The 20,254-nt window shown below is 37.7% G+C and overlaps 1 protein-coding gene across 1 annotated transcript; it reads right to left on the reverse strand.

Moving 5' to 3' along the window:
- Positions 1–1,981: 1,981 nt before the first annotated feature.
- On the reverse strand, positions 1,982–3,836 carry LOC124285202. The gene is made up of 5 exons (XM_046721388.1): positions 3,739–3,836; positions 3,597–3,680; positions 3,339–3,422; positions 3,139–3,280; positions 1,982–2,104 (listed from the first exon to the last, which is right to left on the reverse strand). The coding sequence occupies exons 1-5, from the start codon at positions 3,834–3,836 to the stop codon at positions 1,982–1,984; spliced, it is 531 nt and encodes a 176-aa protein (XP_046577344.1).
- Positions 3,837–20,254: the final 16,418 nt, after the last annotated feature.

Here is a 20,254-nt window from a genome sequence, read left to right on the forward strand (position 1 = left end):
TAACTCGAAAATGGTTCAATATTTTTTAACAAAACTTTGCAGATTTGCTGTTAACAGATTTTTGTCATATCTATTTTTCTTGGTTTCCATGGAAATGTTTTGGACTTTGTCTAAAAACATGAAGTTCAACTTTAAGTAACTGTCAGATGATTTGCTCTTTCATATTTGTATGGGCCGGGGGGATTTGTCATCTTCTGATGACTCTTGTTTAGTATGGGAAAACACTAGTCCAAGATAGCCTGGGCATAGTAATTAACAATAGATAATTGTTTACCATTAAAAAAATATTTTTCGTTATAGGCAACAGATCCACCTCTTCTAAAGATAACTATGTTAACAGATAATTTTCCATTCATTTGTATACTGTTCAAAAATATCATAAATAGTATGATGGCTATGGTGGTTCTTGCAGATTGTCAAAGCCCATTTTGGCCAAAAATACCCATATAAGTTTCATTGTTAAAGTACAGCATAGGTTTATAATATGGCGTATGTTCTGACATTTGCTGTTTATTCACAAAATTGAAAGTTGTTGAATGGTGTTCATAATCTAGTTGTCATGGTCGTACTGAATGTAAAGTTATATCTTGCATATATATTCTTTCCAAATACGCCTTTGATAATTACAACATTTTGTGATAATGAAGAAATGTGTTCCTGACTTTGAATGAAACAATTCAATTAAATCATTAGTTTCACATTTATGCTCTTTGTCAAAAGCCTTTAACATATAATACAAAGTTTTCAGATGATATATTACTGACTTCAGCTGAGAATATATATTTGATGGTCACGCTCAAATGTATCTCATAGTATTATGTGACATTGTGGCAGGAGAGTCAAGGAAAAGTTTCTTCATCACAAATATCAATGTTTTGGTTAATGTAATAAATTTACAAATATTGTGTGTATTTATGATATGTGTAAAGGAAATATCTTAACACGGTGGTTAGGACTGACTGAAAGGGAGGAAGGAGGCCAGTTTTTACACTTAAACGGGCAGGGAAAAATCTATACTTGTCAGGGAAAAGTCAGGGAATTTTGGTCTGCCTGTGGGAACCCTGGCTTGGTACTAGAATAGATATTCCGGCAGCAAGTCTGATAAGTGGTGGAATAACAGTAGTGTGTATAGGCTGACATGTCATGTGGTTGAGTACTATATTATGTGATTTCATAAAGGTAAGCAATGTCATTTTGCTTGAACATATTCTCTCATGTATATTGATGACAGGGAGATATAAGGACTTAACTGATTATTGTTTATGTAAGTATCCACGTGAAGCTTCACAGGTCATAAACACAATATCAGGGGTGGAAATAACTTTAAAATTGCTAGCGTACTCCAGAACAGTGGAACATGTAAAGTCACGTGCCCTGATAATCTTTCCACTATAATGACCGTTTTCTTGCTGATATTTTAAATAAACAACATAATTAACATTGGAAAGTCAACTGGACACCGGTACAGTGTGATATACAAATTTGCTAGCCCGACAGAAAAAAACACTAGACTCGGACGTCGGGCAATGGGTTATTTCCACTCCTGAATATATTCAGTAACTTAAGGGCATCAATAAAGGAATTAAGAATTAGGTCTGTGAGTTTGGGAAATAATTTCCACTCAAAAGGTACTTTGTGTCCACAGTTAGTGAATAATCACAACATGTGGTATATCACTCACTCACAGACAGATGGTAAGGTAAGACTTCATTTGGTCAAGTTATCAGTTTCCAAGACTCTTGTTTCTGGTGGGAAAGTGTTAAGGCTTCCAGGATATGGATGTGCTATTGGAGAGTTGACATGGAAACCAAACTGCTTTCTTCATATTTCCATGTTTCTGGATGTGGACTAACTACAGGAGAAACAATGTTTATATGATATATCACTGGATCTGATTTTTTTCAAATGTTAACTGTCAAACTGAAATCAGCCAATGGAGGAGGAGGTAACATTCTCTTTTTGTTGTTTGTTTCAGAGGGGGTTAAGTGAAGACGTATATGAGAAGTACTCCCACACCAAGAAGAGGTGCACAGAGGGCAGTGTAGAGGATATTCCAGCATCCATCAAGGTCATCCTCAGGTTCAAGAGATATGTCTATGATCCCCTGAAAGTTATGAAACAATGACAGTGAAAGATGAAATTCTCTTCGGTGATATTATTCATTTGAACGTAGTAACAATATCTGACTTGTAAATCAGGCCACTGTATAACAAAAGGAAATTCAAAGACTCTTGCCTTCTGTACATTGTTGAACAGTGTATTATTTACTTGGTGTGATGGATCACAAATGAAAGTGAAGCAGATTTTCTATGTTGTTATAGCACTATTCAACTGTCAGAAATCAGACTGTCTATTTGATTGACAAATATGATTACTCAGTAATGTTGACCAAAAGATTATTTGTTTTCTGGTTAACAGCAATCTGGAAACGAGAAGCTACTTGTATACACTTGAGTATAAATCAACCACCAAACACGTTTTTGTAAGCAAGCAAACCGAAAACCAAATTGTGTGTATCGAAAAGTTAACTGTAACATATTTTACACTGATTGAAACAAAATAAAACCAGAATATCAACAATGCTGGAATGTGTGGTCTGATTGTCACCCAGTTCTCTAATAATGATTGTTGTAATTGTATCAACCACCACTGGTAACCGCCTGCTGTAGCCACCTGTCACATAGGTCTGCTAATCTCCACCTCCAAATGGCAATCAACGATCAAATTTTCAGCATCGGAATCCTTTGCAATTCCTAGTAGAGTGTTCAGCAATTCCTGAAAATTTGAATAAGGAGGATCTCTAAGCACAAACTCTGAGTTAGTGTCAAAGATGTTCAATGGGATTCATATTGGGACTTAGTGCGGACAATGATAATGTTTCGATGACATTGTTCTGCAGATGGACAGTGATGAATAAATAGGGGACAACTGGCAAGAGGATGATTATCAAAATGTGGCACAACAGCGGTACCGAGTTGACCTTCACATATACCTGTACTGTGATGAGGTACACAACTGAGCCCCACACCATCACTGAGCCACCACCATTGATCATGTCCTGGTGATATGCCTCGTTACAACGTCTCCATACACGATGAAAGCGTTGGTAACAGGTGGAAGATAACAACCTTCATGAACCTGTGACTCATGTCCTGAGGGGCCAGTAAGCTGGGGGTACACACCATGCCAGATGATCCTGGGGGTACACACCATGCCAGATGATCCTGGGGGTACACACCATGCCAGATGATCCTGGGGGTACACACCATGCCAGATGATTCTGTGACTCATGTCCTGAGGGGCCAGTAAGCTGGGGGTACACACCATGCCAGATGATCCTGGGGGTACACACCATGCCAGATGATCCTGGGGGTACACACCATGCCAGATGATCCTGGGGGTACACACCATGCCAGATGATCCTGGGGGTACACACCATGCCAGATGATCCTGTGACTCATGTCCTGAGGGGCCAGTAACCTGGGGGTACACACCATGCCAGATGATTCTGTGACTCATGTCCTGAGGGGCCAGTAACCTGGGGGTACACACCATGCCAGATGATTCTGTGACTCATGTCCTGAGGGGCCAGTAACCTGGGGGTACACACCATGCCAGATGATCCTGGGGGTACACACCATGCCAGATGATCCTGGGGGTACACACCATGCCAGATGATCCTGGGGGTACACACCATGCCAGATGATTCTGTGACTCATGTCCTGAGGGGCCAGTAACCTGGGGGTACACACCATGCCAGATGATTCTGCCTGTCCTGATGGTACTGATGGAAGGTCGGACTCCCGCTTTCCACTGATGGTGCAGTTCTTCGACATGGGTTGGGGGATTGCATCATGATGGACGAATTAAGACTCAGTCATCACAGTCATTGGTCTTCCTTGGTGTCCCTAATCTTGACGATCCTTTACCGCACAGATGGCCACGTGCTTCCTTACATGTCGACTAGTAATTAACCTAGTGTAGTTAATGTTCAAGCTGGCACTGATGATGCAATAACTTGCCATCATGAAGTTTCTGAAAGTCTGCAATGTTTTACCTTGTCAAGTAAAGTGAATGTTTGAATGCTGTCTTTTAGATCAGTTCAGGAAACTGTAGTTTACCTGAATTATGAAACTTGTACCTCGATGTGTTTGGTGTCTTTGTAGCACCTGAATGTTCAACTCATAGATTGTGAGATTTTGTCTGAAGCACATGATTTGTAGGTGTATTTCAGTACGCTAACGTAGGATTGCCTGTTTGAACCATAACTGAAACAATTATTCTTGGATTCAGGTGGTGTTTAAGTAATGCTCATGTGTATACTTACCTTGCCACTAAAAATACACAAGAATTTTATTGCTGTTAATTTCACTTTTGCCACAGTATATTTGTCCTGTTTTGTTCAAAATTGTAGACACGTTATATATCAATGATGTATTTCCTCTTAACTTTAGTGGTAGTTCCGTTCATGAATGATTATTCTGTTACATGTTTGTTAATTAAGCCATGACAATAAAAGTAGTGTTTGTTATTATTTGTTTGATAATATGTCAAGAGAAATAGACCTTCCTTATAAACAATGGACTTGATCACCTCTAATTTATCATCTAGCCTCACACTGTAATAATTGAAAGTGATCACATGATTGCGACAGTATCAAGTTGACTGTAAACAAAGTCTGTAGCTAATATGTGAGGAAGCCAATGAATGGACAACACATTTTTGTAGAAATAACAACTGAACAACAAAACAGCAATATTTGAGGATGTTGTGGCATACATGAATGTTTTGAATATAAAGCCTCTATTTTGAAATCTGTCTTTTTGCTGTCATCACACAAAAAGAATCTGCAAACTTTTTTTTTATATCACTTTATTTTCATACACGTTCAACAGATTGGCATATTTGTAGTATATAAAGAAAGTCAAATTACAGTCATTATCGATGTAAATAGATTGTGGCAAGACGACCAAAATGAGTCAAAAGTGTCTTATTTGCAGTGAGAGTAGACATTAAATTTATACAATTGGTAATTGTAATTTAATTTTGATTTCAGACCAGTGAGAGAAGTACAATGTTTGCTACTTTTCTAGAATATATGTATTCTTTAGTTGTTTTAACCCCATACAGTTCTACGAATTCTTTATAGGAAAGAAATATTATTAGATGCTTGATTGGCATTTTAGAAGATGCTGTTTGATGAACATAAAGATTTTTCTGGGTTACATCTTCTTTTTATATAGGGTTACCCTCCGTGTCCGTCCGTACGTCTGTACTGAACAGGGAATGGGAATGTACTCTATCCACATCTCCTCTGTGGAATTCAATGAACTTATACATGGGCTTTCTTGGGACTCTAATGGTGTGCATCTCATATTTTTTTTGTATTTTATTGTTTTTTTGTAAGTTTAGAGACATTTGAACTTAGGTACATTTTGCTGAATTTCTCTATGATGATAGTGTAATAGGGGATGAAGTCTATCCACTTCTCCACAAAAGCTGCTCAACAGAATTGATTAAGCTTCTACGTGTGTTTCATTGGAACTCTAAAGGTGTGCATCTCATACCTTGTTCATCCAATTTCTTAATTTTGTCACTTCTACAGATGTTTGAACGTAGTTGAATTTGGTTCTATTCATCCTGTTCGTCCCATACAACAGGGGGTGTACTTTATATCCACTTCTCCTCAAAAACCACTGCACAAAACTCATTTAGCTTACATGTCTTTTATAGAGACTCTAAAGGTGTGCGTCTCATATTTTATTTTTTGTATTTTGTATGTTTAGAGACATTTGAACTTAGATAAATTTTGCTGAATTTCTCTATGATGATAGTGAAATAGGGGATTAAGTCTATCCACTTCTCCACAAAAACTGCTCAACAGAATTGATTAAGCTTATACATGTGTTTCATTTGGACTCAAAAGGTGTGCATCTCATAGTTGCATAGAAGATATGTTGATCAATCTTTGTTTTATGCCTAAAAAACTCTCAGTTGCTCATTTATTTAACAAACAAGCCCATCTCAACTCCATGGAAATAAAATTATGGACTTAAACAGATAAACAGAGTGAGGTATGCAATAATATCATGTCATGGAACAGTTAACTTTTAACCTGCCATATTGAATATGTTCCAGAATATGCCAAAACTGACCACTTTAGCTACTACAGCAATCTATTGCTTTCACTTGCCTCCACAGTGATATTGCTATTGCTAGTTTATTTACCCTTGTACCATGAACCTTCATGATATAGGTTTAATTGTACTGTGGTAAGTTCATTGTGACATATAATATCTTCTCGACTACCAAATAGCGGCTCTCTTTTTACAGCAGAAGCAAACGCCATACTAACAGCCTTAAAATATATTAAAAAACACCCCAAATACAAACAATGTATAATCTTTTCAGACTCTCTTTCGTGCCTTCAGGCTATTAAAAATCTTTCTTGCAAACATCCACCTTTAATAGAAATTATTGAATTGTATAATGATCTTGCTACTGGCCAATATGACATCATCCTCTGTTGGTTACCCAGCCATGTTGGCATTTCTGGGAACACAATGGCCGATCTTGCTGCCAAGGCAGCACTCAACAAATCTGTAACTCCACTTCTTATTCCATACTCTGATTATAAAGCTGTCATCAGATCTTATATCCGTGATCTGATGCAGAAGAAGTGGGACACCCAAGTAGGTATCAATAAATTACATGAAATAAAGCCCTACATTGGTTACACCTACTTGGGTTGTCAGTCCAGATTTGAAGAAGTCATCATGCGACAATGTCGTATTGGCCACACTAGATATACTCACGGATATTTACTTAAAGGTGAGGATCCTCCGTTTTGCATCCCTGGTGATGAAAGAATCACGATCAAGCATGTCCTGCTTGACTGTGTTGAATATTCCATCACAAGGGATATCTATTTCAAATCACGAACTATGAAGGATCTTTTTTTTACTAATATAAGTCCTCATTTAATTATTGCATTTTAAAAAGAATTTGATTTGTTAACAGATTTGTAAATAGATAAATATTTTATGATGGGAAGTTTAAACTCAGATTGTTAGTGGTTGTACCCTCAAGGGGGGTGAAAGTATTGTAAAGTTATTGTCCTCCTGAGAGGGTATGTAAGTCCCAAAACTCTCAAAGTAAATTTCAAACGTACCAGGATTTTAAGCGTAGATTTTTGTGATTTTAATTATGGCTGAATGTGACTACAATCGCTGGCTGCTGAAGGGATGATGTAAATCCAACTAGGGTCCATGTAGGTAGCAAAGATACTGTAAGTCCCCATGGTCCTTAGTGTGGTGATCAGCCTTCAGTTGCTGGTGATCTATAGCCCGTTTTTATATTGTACTGTTGTCTCTCGTGATATATTTTTATGATAGCGTACTAGTTTTAAATTAAGAGCTGTGATATTCTAGTAGTTTTACTGTCCTTCAATGACAGGTTTTTACGTTATACATTTATTGATTTGAATATTGATATAAACTGTTCTCGTCATGATATGGCTGCAATAGTGCCGATGTGACGTTAAGTTTTAACTCACTCACTCATTGTGACATACATTTACAAATAAGTCTTTACCTTGGACACTTTGGTTATATGTATTTTATAATCAACCATGATATTTATTTAGTAGAAATTAATCACCAGAGCACACTCAGTGTAGGGAACTCTTCCTACAGCAGCGGGGGCATCCGTGTCCCTGGACACATTTTTGTCTTGTTATTCTTGAGTACTGTTATAGCCCTGAAACGTTGTACTCAAGAATAACAAGAAGATGTAACCCAGAAAAATCTCTATTTTCAGAAATATTATTGTCATCTTTTAAGAAGTCATTTATAAGTTTTACATTGGATTGTAGGTAGTGGTCATATACTACTGGTTTTCTCCCAATTGTTATGTTATCATTTGCCCATGTGTACTGTCTGCTGAGATGGTCATTTTCATATTTACTTTGTCCTTGTAAATCAAACCAGGCTTCACATACATCTTTCCAGAATGGGCTGATGAGTTTTGGAATGTAATGTGTCTTCAGATACAATGGTCCCATTTCTATGGTTTTTAGTTTGCACACTGGTTGTGAAGTATTTGAAAGATTATTTAATTTTGAGTCATGTACGAATAATCTTCTGATCTATGATATTTTCTGGGACTTGATTGTTTCAAATTTAGCTGGTACTTTTAGACCTCCTTCTTGGTATGTTTTTGTTATCAGACATCGTTTTATTCTATCAGGTTTACCTTTCCAAATAAAGGAGAAACATTTTCTTTGAAGAATCCGCAAGCTTTAAATCTCTTCCTTGTCAACTCTCGCATGGCAGGAAAACCTGTGTGTGCTCGTAACAACTCTTCCGTATTGTGATCAACACCAGGCAATAAACAATATTGTATTATCCCTTCAGTATTGTTATCAACACCAGGCAATAAACAATATTGTACAATCCCTTTAACACCAGGCAATAAACAATATTGTACAATCCCTTCAGTATTGTTATCAACACCAGGCAATAAACAATATTGTACAATCCCTTCAACACCAGGCAATAAACAATATTGTACAATCCCTTCAAAACCAGGCAATAAACAATATTGTACAATCCCTTCAGTATTGTTATCAACACCAGGCAATAAACAATATTGTACAATCCCTTCAGTATTGTTATCAACACCAGGCAATAAACAATATTGTACAATCCCTTCAACACCAGGCAATAAACAATATTGTACAATCCCTTCAACACCAGGCAATAAACAATATTGTACAATCCCTTCAGTATTGTTATCAACACCAGGCAATAAACAATATTGTATAATCCCTTCAGTATTGTTATCAACACCAGGCAATAAACAATATTGTACAATCCTTCAGTATTGTTATCAACACCAGGCAATAAACAATATTGTACAATCCTTTCAGTATTGTTATCAACACCAGGCAATAAACAATATTGTACAATCCCTTCAGTATTGTTATCAACACCAGGCAATAAACAATATTGTACAATCCCTTCAAAACCAGGCAATAAACAATATTGTACAATCCCTTCAGTATTGTTATCAACACCAGGCAATAAACAATATTGTACAATCCCTTCAGTATTGTTATCAACACCAGGCAATAAACAATATTGTACAATCCCTTCAGTATTGTTATCAACACCAGGCAATAAACAATATTGTACAATCCCTTCAACACCAGGCAATAAACAATATTATACAATCCCTTCAACACCAGGCAATAAACAATATTGTACAATCCCTTCAGTATTGTTACCAACACCAGGCAATAAACAATATTGTACAATCCCTTCAGTATTGTTATCAACACCAGGCAATAAACAATATTGTACAATCCCTTCAACACCAGGCAATAAACAATATTGTACAATCCCTTCAACACCAGGCAATAAACAATATTGTACAATCCCTTCAGTATTGTTATCAACACCAGGCAATAAACAATATTGTATAATCCCTTCAGTATTGTTATCAACACCAGGCAATAAACAATATTGTACAATCCCTTCAGTATTGTTATCAACACCAGGCAATAAACAATATTGTACAATCCCTTCAACACCAGGCAATAAACAATATTGTACAATCCCTTCAAAACCAGGCAATAAACAATATTGTACAATCCCTTCAGTATTGTTATCAACACCAGGCAATAAACAATATTGTATAATCCCTTCAGTATTGTTATCAACACCAGGCAATAAACAATATTGTACAATCCCTTCAGTATTGTTATCAACACCAGGCAATAAACAATATTGTACAATCCTTTCAGTATTGTTATCAACACCAGGCAATAAACAATATTGTACAATCCCTTCAGTATTGTTATCAACACCAGGCAATAAACAATATTGTACAATCCCTTCAAAACCAGGCAATAAACAATATTGTACAATCCCTTCAGTATTGTTATCATCACCAGGCAATAAACAATATTGTACAATCCCTTCAGTATTGTTATCAACACCAGGCAATAAACAATATTGTACAATCCCTTCAGTATTGTTATCAACACCAGGCAATAAACAATATTGTACAATCCCTTCAACACCAGGCAATAAACAATATTATACAATCCCTTCAACACCAGGCAATAAACAATATTGTACAATCCTTCAGTATTGTTACCAACACCAGGCAATAAACAATATTGTACAATCCCTTCAGTATTGTTATCAACACCAGGCAATAAACAATATTGTACAATATTCAACACCAGGCAATAAACAATATTGTACAATCCTTCAACACCAGGCAATAAACAATATTGTACAATCCTTCAGTATTGTTATCAACACCAGGCAATAAACAATATTGTACAATCCCTTCAGTATTGTTATCAACACCAGGCAATAAACAATATTGTATAATCCTTCAGTATTGTTATCAACACCAGGCAATAAACAATATTGTACAATCCCTTCAGTATTGTTATCAACACCAGGCAATAAACAATATTGTACAATCCCTTCAACACCAGGCAATAAACAATATTGTACAATCCCTTCAAAACCAGGCAATAAACAATATTGTACAATCCCTTCAGTATTGTTATCAACACCAGGCAATAAACAATATTGTATAATCCCTTCAGTATTGTTATCAACACCAGGCAATAAACAATATTGTACAATCCCTTCAGTATTGTTATCAACACCAGGCAATAAACGATATTGTACAATCCCTTCAGTACTGTTACATCTTAGATGTATCTTCTAACCAGAAAGCCATCCCAGCATTACCCTTACTCTTGTAAAACTAAACAGATGTCTTTCAATCACCCTACATTGTCTATGGTAGGGTAAGTGTTAAGATGTGTAGGTAAAACACCCAAGAAGCAATTCAATATAATAATTTCCTTATACATGTATTGACCTGGTTTGTCAGGCACGTACTGGTTACTGCCACACTGTAATACAGTTATCCTCTGTTACTAGAGAAAGATTTTGTTATTTATTCATATAGTTAGGAGGTGGTCCCATGACAGAGGGACCGTCTCCGTGGTGTGAATGGTTAGAGCGCCCGCCCAGAGAGCGGAAGGTCGCGGGTTCGATCCCCGACCGCGTCATTCCAAAGACGTTAAAATATGGTACTTGTTGGTCCCTGCCTGGCGCTCGGCATTAATGGGTACAGCAAGGACTGGTCGGCTCGGAGTCCGTATAATGTGTCTGGGCGGGGTATTCATGCTTCACTGCGGCATGGTATCTCAGTTGGCTAGCACTATAATACCAGCTTAGTCTGGGCTAGTACAAGCAGCCGCACATACACATACACAAGCATGCACATCATCATATAAGCGAAATATTCTCAAGCACGACGTTAAACCCAATTCCACCACCACGCCCCATGACAGAGCCACACTTGTATGTAATACAGTAACACAGCAGTATTGTAAAAACATCATTCAAGTATGCAAGACTAACTGATTGTCCACAATTTGGTTATCTATAGAGCACTTTATTGAAAGTGGAGGATTATTATGGTGATGATAACATATATACAGCACACGCACACACATTGGTGTAAATATACCAGAAGGTTCCAATGATATATGACAATTATTGATTTTCTGACAAATACATTAAAATGTGACTTGCTAAATGTGACTTTTGGTTTTCTTTTCCTCAAGGGGATTGCAGTATGTAGAGTTACTTTGAAAGTAACAATTTTGACACCAATGTATTTCATATAAGCAAGCTAAGATACATCAGCATGTTAATACCACACCAAAATTACGTACACAGACAGTGCAGGGATATTATTGTTATTATTATTATTATTATTATTATTATTATTATTATTATTATTATTATTATTATTATTATTATTATTATTATTATTATGCATGCTCAAGGCGCTGGTATTTTGTCCCCTCGATCACTGGATGTCAATCTCAATGGCACATCGTATTATCAATCTCAACTCCCAGGGGAGCATTCAACTCTTGCAGCCACTAGGCACACATTGTTGTGGCTTTCTCATCCTAACGGGTACCCATTCACAGCTGGGTGGACTGGGACATATAGTCACAGTACTTTGTCCAGGTTTACTGCACGTTGCTGTACCAGCAACTAGGTGTTTGCACTAGGTGAAAGGCAGTTGAAACTACTGTGGCAATTTGTACCCATTTTGAGTCGTATATACATGAGCATTAACTAAGCACCTACTGAATCCAAGGGAAATGTGGAGAAATTGGTCCAAACACTTCGTCCTCTCGTTCTTCAGCACACTGAAAAACACATAAAATCAGGTGCTTCACACAATGTCTCATCAGCTGTGGGCCGCATGTTCACATGCAGCAAACCCAATGTGATACAACCATGCCTTCATACTTCAATGTGTCAGGTGACTAGAATCGATAGCTTTGCCTATACTTCAATGTGTCAGGTGGCTTGGGTCGATAGCTTTGTTTATACTTCAGTGTGTCAGGAGACTAGGATCGATAGCTTTGTTCATACTTCAATGTGTCAGGAGACTAGGATCGATAGCTTTGTTTATACTTCAATGTGTCAGGAGACTAGGATCGATAGCTTTGTTTATACTTCAGTGTGTCAGGAGACTAGGATCGATAGCTTTGTTTATACTTCAGTGTGTCAGGAGACTAGGATCGATAGCTTTGTTTATACTTCAGTGTGTCAGGAGACTAGGATCGATAGCTTTGTTTATACTTCAGTGTGTCAGGAGACTAGGATCGATAGCTTTATTTATACTTCAATGTGTCAAGAGACTAGGATCGATAGCTTTATTTATACTTCAGTGTGTCAGGAGACTAGGATCGATAGCTTTGTTTATACTTCAGTGTGTCAGGAGACTTGGATCAATAGCTTTGTTCATACTTCAATGTGTCAGGTGACTGGTATCGATAGCTTCGTTTATACTTCAATGTGTTAGGAGACATGGATCGATAGCTTTTTATATACTTCAATGTGTCAGGAGACTTGGATCAATAGCTTTGTTCATACTTCAATATGTCAGGTGACTAGGATCGATATCTTTGTCTCTACTTCAATGTGTTAGGTGACTAGGATCGATAGCTTTGTCTCTACTTCAGTGTGTCAGGTGACTAGGATCGATAGCTTTGTTCATACTTCAATGTGTCAGGTGACTAGGATCGATAGCTTTGTTCATATTTCAATGTGTCAGGAGACTAGGAGGTGATAGTTTTGTCTATACTTCAATGTGTCAGGAGACTTGATTGATGGATACTTCAGTGAGGAGACTAGCTTTGTTTATACTTCAATGTGTCAGGAGACTAGGATCAATAGCTTTGTTTATACTTCAGTGTGTCAGGAGACTAGGATCGATAGCTTTGTTTATACTTCAATGTGTCAGAGACTAGGATCGATAGCTTTGTTTATACTTCAGTGTGTCAGGAGACTAGGATCGATAGCTTTGTTTATACTTCAGTGTGTCAGGTGTCAGACTAGGATCGATAGCTTTGTTCTATACTTCAATGTGTCAAGAGACTAGGATCGATAGCTTTGTTTATACTTCAGTGTGTCAGGAGACTAGGATCGATAGCTTTGTTTATACTTCAATGTGTCAGGTGACTAGGATCGATATTTTTGTCTCTACTTCAGTGTGTCAGGAGACTAGGATCGACAGCTTTGTCTATACTTCAATGTGTCAGAAGACATGGATCGATAGCTTTGTATATACTTCAATGTGTCAGGAGACTAGGATCGACAGCTTTGTTTATACTCCAATGTGTCAGGAGACTAGGATCGATGGCTTCGTTTATACTTCAATGTGTCAGGTGACTAGGATCGACAGCTTTGTTTATGCTTCAATGTGTCAAGAGACTTGGATCGAAAGCTTTGTATATACTTCAATGTGTCAGGAGACTGGGATCAATAGCTTTGTTTATGCTTCAATGTGTCAAGAGACTTGGATCGAAAGCTTTGTTTATGCTTCTATGTGTCAGGTGACTAGGATCGATAGCTTTGTTTATACTTCAATGTGTCTGGTGACTAGGACCGATAGCTTTGTATATACTTCAATGTGTCAGGTGACTAGGATCGATAGGTTTGTCTATACTTCAATGTGTCAGGTGACTAGGATCGATAGGTTTGTCTATACTTCAATGTGTCAGGAGACATGGATCAATAGCTTTGTTTATGCTTCAATGTGTCAAGAGACTTGGATCGAAAGCTTTGTTTATGCTTCTATGTGTCAGGTGACTAGGATCAATAGCCTTGTTCATACTTCAATGTGTCTGGTGACTAGGATCGATAGCTTTGTTTATACTTCAATGTGTCAAGAGACTAGGATCGATAGCTCTGTTTATACTTCAATGTGTCAGGAGACATGGATCGATAGCTCTGTTTATACTTCAATGTGTCAAGAGACTTGGATCGAAAGCTTTGTTTATGCTTCTATGTGTCAGGTGACTAGGATCGATAGCTTTGTTTATACTTCAATATGTCAAGAGACTTGGATCGAAAGCTTTGTATATACTTCAATGTGTCAGGAGACTGGGATCAATAGCTTTGTTTATGCTTCAATGTGTCAAGAGACTTGGATCGAAAGCTTTGTTTATGCTTCTATGTGTCAGGTGACTAGGATCGACAGCTTTGTCTATACTTCAATGTGTCAGAAGACATGGATCGATAGCTTTGTATATACTTCAATGTGTCAGGTGACTAGGATCGATAGGTTTGTCTATACTTCAATGTGTCAGGTGACTAGGATCGATAGGTTTGTCTATACTTCAATGTGTCAGGAGACTAGGAGTGATAGTTTTGTCTATACTTTAATGTGTCGGGAGACTTGGATCGAAAGCTTTGTTTATACTTCAATGTGTCAGGTGACTAGGATCGATAGCTTTGTCTATACTTCAATGTGTCAGGAGACTAGGATCGACAGCTTTGTCTATACTTCAATGTGTCAGAAGACATGGATCGATAGCTTTGTATATACTTCAATGTGTCAGGAGACTAGGATCGACAGCTTTGTTTATACTCCAATGTGTCAGGAGACTAGGATCGATAGCTTTGTTTATACTTCAATGTGTCAAGACTTGTATCGAAAGCTTTGTTTTTACTTCTGTATGTCAGGAGACTTGGATCAGCTTTGTATATACTTCAATGTGTCAGGAGACTGGGATCAATAGCTTTGTTTATGCTTCAATGTGTCAAGAGACTTGGATCGAAAGCTTTGTTTATGCTTCTATGTGTCAGGTGACTAGGATCGAAAGCTTTGTTTATACTTCAATGTGTCTGGTGACTAGGATCGATAGCTTTGTTTATACTTCAATGTGTCAGGTGACTAGGATCGATAGCTTTGTTCATACTTCAATGTGTCTGGTGACTAGGATCGATAGCTTTGTTTATACGTCAATGTGTCAAGAGACTAGGATCAATAGCTTTGTTTATACTTCAATGTGTCTGGAAACATGGATCGATAGCTTTGTTTATACTTCAATGTGTCAGGTGACTAGGATCGATAGCTTTGTCTATACTTCAATGTGTCAGGAGACTAGGATCGACAGCTTTGTCTATACTTCAATGTGTCAGAAGACATGGATCGATAGCTTTGTTTATACTTCAATGTGTCAGGTGACTAGGATCGATAGCTTTGTCTATACTTCAATGTGTCAGGAGACTAGGATCGACAGCTTTGTCTATACTACAATGTGTCAGAAGACATGGATCGATAGCTTTGTTTATACTTCAATGTGTCAGGTGACTAGGATCGACAGCTTTGTCTATACTTTAATGTGTCGGGAGACTTGGATCGAAAGCTTTGTTTATACTTCAATGTGTCAGGTGACTAGGATCGATAGCTTTGTCTATACTTCAATGTGTCAGGAGACTAGGATCGACAGCTTTGTCTATACTTCAATGTGTCAGAAGACATGGATCGATAGCTTTGTATATACTTCAATGTGTCAGGGGACTAGGATCGACAGCTTTGTTTATACTTCAATGTGTCTGGAGACTGGGATCAATAGCTTTGTTTATGCTTCAATGTGTCAAGAGACTTGGATCGAAAGCTTTGTTTATGCTTCTATGTGTCAGGTGACTAGGATCAATAGCTTTGTTCATACTTCAATGTGTCTGGTGACTAGGATCGATAGCTTTGTTTATACTTCAATGTGTCAAGAGACTAGGATCGATAGCTCTGTTTATACTTCAATGTGTCAGGAGACATGGATCGATAGCTCTGTTTATACTTCAATGTGTCAAGAGACTTGGATCGAAAGCTTTGTTTATGCTTCTATGTGTCAGGTGACTAGGATCGACAGCTTTGTTTATACTTCAATATGTCAAGAGACTTGGATCGAAAGCTTTGTATATACTTCAATGTGTCAGGAGACTGGGATCAATAGCTTTGTTTATGCTTCAATGTGTCAAGAGACTTGGATCGAAAGCTTTGTTTATGCTTCTATGTGTCAGGTGACTAGGATCGACAGCTTTGTCTATACTTCAATGTGTCAGAAGACATAGATCGATAGCTTTGTATATACTTCAATGTGTCAGGTGACTAGGATCGATAGGTTTGTCTCTACTTCAATGTGTCAGGTGACTAGGATCGATAGGTTTGTCTATACTTCAATGTGTCAGGAGACTAGGAGTGATAGTTTTGTCTATACTTTAATGTGTCGGGAGACTAGGATCGATAGCTTTGTTTATACTTCAATGTGTCAGGTGACTAGGATCGATAGCTTTGTCTATACTTCAATGTGTCAGGAGACTAGGATCGACAGCTTTGTCTATACTTCAATGTGTCAGAAGACATGGATCGATAGCTTTGTATATACTTCAATGTGTCAGGAGACTAGGATCGACAGCTTTGTTTATACTCCAATGTGTCAGGAGACTAGGATCGATAGCTTTGTTTATACTTCAATGTGTCAAGAGACTTGTATCGAAAGCTTTGTTTTTACTTCTGTATGTCAGGAGACTTGGATCGAAAGCTTTGTATATACTTCAATGTGTCAAGAGACTTGGATCGAAAGCTTTGTTTATGCTTCTATGTGTCAGGTGACTAGGATCGATAGCTTTGTTTATACTTCAATGTGTCTGGTGACTAGGATCGATAGCTTTGTTTATACTTCAATGTGTCAGGTGACTAGGATCGATAGCTTTGTTCATACTTCAATGTGTCTGGTGACTAGGATCGATAGCTTTGTTTATACTTCAATGTGTCAAGAGACTAGGATCAATAGCTTTGTTTATACTTCAATGTGTCAGGAGACATGGATCGATAGCTTTGTTTATACTTCAATGTGTCAGGTGACTAGAATCGATAGCTTTGTTTATACTTCAATGTGTCAAGAGACTTGGATCAATAGCTTTGTTTATACTTCAATGTGTCAGGAGACATGGATCGACAGCTTTGTTTATACTTCAATGTGTCAGGAGACTGGGATCAATAGCTTTGTTTATGCTTCAATGTGTCAAGAGAGTTGGATCGAAAGCTTTGTTTATGCTTCTATGTGTCAGGTGACTAGGATCGATAGCTTTGTTTATACTTCAATGTGTCTGGTGACTAGGATCGATAGCTTTGTTTATACTTCAATGTGTCAGGTGACTAGGATCGATAGCTTTGTTCATAATGTGTGTCATTGACTTCAATGTGTCTGGTGACTAGGATCGATAGCTTTGTTTATACTTCAATGTGTCAAGAGGCTAGGATCAATAGCTTTGTTTATACTTCAATGTGTCAGGAGACATGGATCGATAGCTTTGTTTATACTTCAATGTGTCAGGTGACTAGGATCGATAGCTTTGTTCATACTTCAATGTGTCTGGTGACTAGGATCGATAGCTTTGTTTATACTTCAATGTGTCAAGAGACTAGGATCGATAGCTCTGTTTATGCTTCTATGTGTCAGGTGACTAGGATCGATAGCTCTGTTTATACTTCAATGTGTCTGGTGACTAGGATCGATAGCTCTGTTTATACTTCAGTGTGTCAGGAGACTAGGATCGATAGGTTTGTCTATACTTCAATGTGTCAGGTGACTAGGATCGATAGGTTTGTCTATACTTCAATGTGTCAGGAGACATGGATCAATAGCTTTGTTTATGCTTCAATGTGTCAAGAGACTTGGATCGAAAGCTTTGTTTATGCTTCTATGTGTCAGGTGACTAGGATCAATAGCCTTGTTCATACTTCAATGTGTCTGGTGACTAGGATCGATAGCTTTGTTTATACTTCAATGTGTCAAGAGACTAGGATCGATAGCTCTGTTTATACTTCAATGTGTCAGGAGACATGGATCGATAGCTCTGTTTATACTTCAATGTGTCAAGAGACTTGGATCGAAAGCTTTGTTTATGCTTCTATGTGTCAGGTGACTAGGATCGACAGCTTTGTTTATACTTCAATATGTCAAGAGACTTGGATCGAAAGCTTTGTATATACTTCAATGTGTCAGGAGACTGGGATCAATAGCTTTGTTTATGCTTCAATGTGTCAAGAGACTTGGATCGAAAGCTTTGTTTATGCTTCTATGTGTCAGGTGACTAGGATCGACAGCTTTGTCTATACTTCAATGTGTCAGAAGACATGGATCGATAGCTTTGTATATACTTCAATGTGTCAGGTGACTAGGATCGATAGGTTTGTCTCTACTTCAATGTGTCAGGTGACTAGGATCGATAGGTTTGTCTATACTTCAATGTGTCAGGAGACTAGGAGTGATAGTTTTGTCTATACTTTAATGTGTCGGGAGACTTGGATCGAAAGCTTTGTTTATACTTCAATGTGTCAGGTGACTAGGATCGATAGCTTTGTCTATACTTCAATGTGTCAGGAGACTAGGATCGACAGCTTTGTCTATACTTCAATGTGTCAGAAGACATGGATCGATAGCTTTGTATATACTTCAATGTGTCAGGAGACTAGGATCGACAGCTTTGTTTATACTCCAATGTGTCAGGAGACTAGGATCGATAGCTTTGTTTATACTTCAATGTGTCAAGAGACTTGTATCGAAAGCTTTGTTTTTACTTCTGTATGTCAGGAGACTTGGATCGAAAGCTTTGTATATACTTCAATGTGTCAGGAGACTGGGATCAATAGCTTTGTTTATGCTTCAATGTGTCAAGAGACTTGGATCGAAAGCTTTGTTTATGCTTCTATGTGTCAGGTGACTAGGATCGAAAGCTTTGTTTATACTTCAATGTGTCTGGTGACTAGGATCGATAGCTTTGTTTATACTTCAATGTGTCAGGTGACTAGGATCGATAGCTTTGTTCATACTTCAATGTGTCTGGTGACTAGGATCGATAGCTTTGTTTATACGTCAATGTGTCAAGAGACTAGGATCAATAGCTTTGTTTATACTTCAATGTGTCTGGAAACATGGATCGATAGCTTTGTTTATACTTCAATGTGTCAGGTGACTAGGATCGATAGCTTTGTCTATACTTCAATGTGTCAGGAGACTAGGATCGACAGCTTTGTCTATACTTCAATGTGTCAGAAGACATGGATCGATAGCTTTGTTTATACTTCAATGTGTCAGGTGACTAGGATCGATAGCTTTGTCTATACTTCAATGTGTCAGGAGACTAGGATCGACAGCTTTGTCTATACTACAATGTGTCAGAAGACATGGATCGATAGCTTTGTTTATACTTCAATGTGTCAGGTGACTAGGATCGACAGCTTTGTCTATACTTTAATGTGTCGGGAGACTTGGATCGAAAGCTTTGTTTATACTTCAATGTGTCAGGAGACTAGGATCGACAGCTTTGTCTATACTTCAATGTGTCAGAAGACATGGATCGATAGCTTTGTATATACTTCAATGTGTCAGGGGACTAGGATCGACAGCTTTGTTTATACTTCAATGTGTCTGGAGACTGGGATCAATAGCTTTGTTTATGCTTCAATGTGTCAAGAGACTTGGATCGAAAGCTTTGTTTATGCTTCTATGTGTCAGGTGACTAGGATCAATAGCTTTGTTCATACTTCAATGTGTCTGGTGACTAGGATCGATAGCTTTGTTTATACTTCAATGTGTCAAGAGACTAGGATCGATAGCTCTGTTTATACTTCAATGTGTCAGGAGACATGGATCGATAGCTCTGTTTATACTTCAATGTGTCAAGAGACTTGGATCGAAAGCTTTGTTTATGCTTCTATGTGTCAGGTGACTAGGATCGACAGCTTTGTTTATACTTCAATATGTCAAGAGACTTGGATCGAAAGCTTTGTATATACTTCAATGTGTCAGGAGACTGGGATCAATAGCTTTGTTTATGCT

Source organism: Haliotis rubra, unplaced genomic scaffold, assembly GCF_003918875.1.
Source record: "Haliotis rubra isolate DU_JTF1 unplaced genomic scaffold, ASM391887v1 Scf355, whole genome shotgun sequence".
Taxonomy (NCBI): domain Eukaryota; kingdom Metazoa; phylum Mollusca; class Gastropoda; order Lepetellida; family Haliotidae; genus Haliotis; species Haliotis rubra.

Excerpts from the sequence above, each read along its gene's own strand:
- LOC124285202 (XM_046721388.1), bottom strand. The coding sequence starts at position 3,836 with ATGTCGAAGAACTGCACCATCAGTGGAAAGCGGGAGTCCGACCTTCCA. Across the intron at positions 3,681-3,738 it reads GGCATGGTGTGTACCCCCAG|GATCATCTGGCATGGTGTGT; the intron begins GTTACTGGCCCC and ends GTGTACCCCCAG. Across the intron at positions 3,423-3,596 it reads GGCATGGTGTGTACCCCCAG|GATCATCTGGCATGGTGTGT; the intron begins GTTACTGGCCCC and ends GTGTACCCCCAG.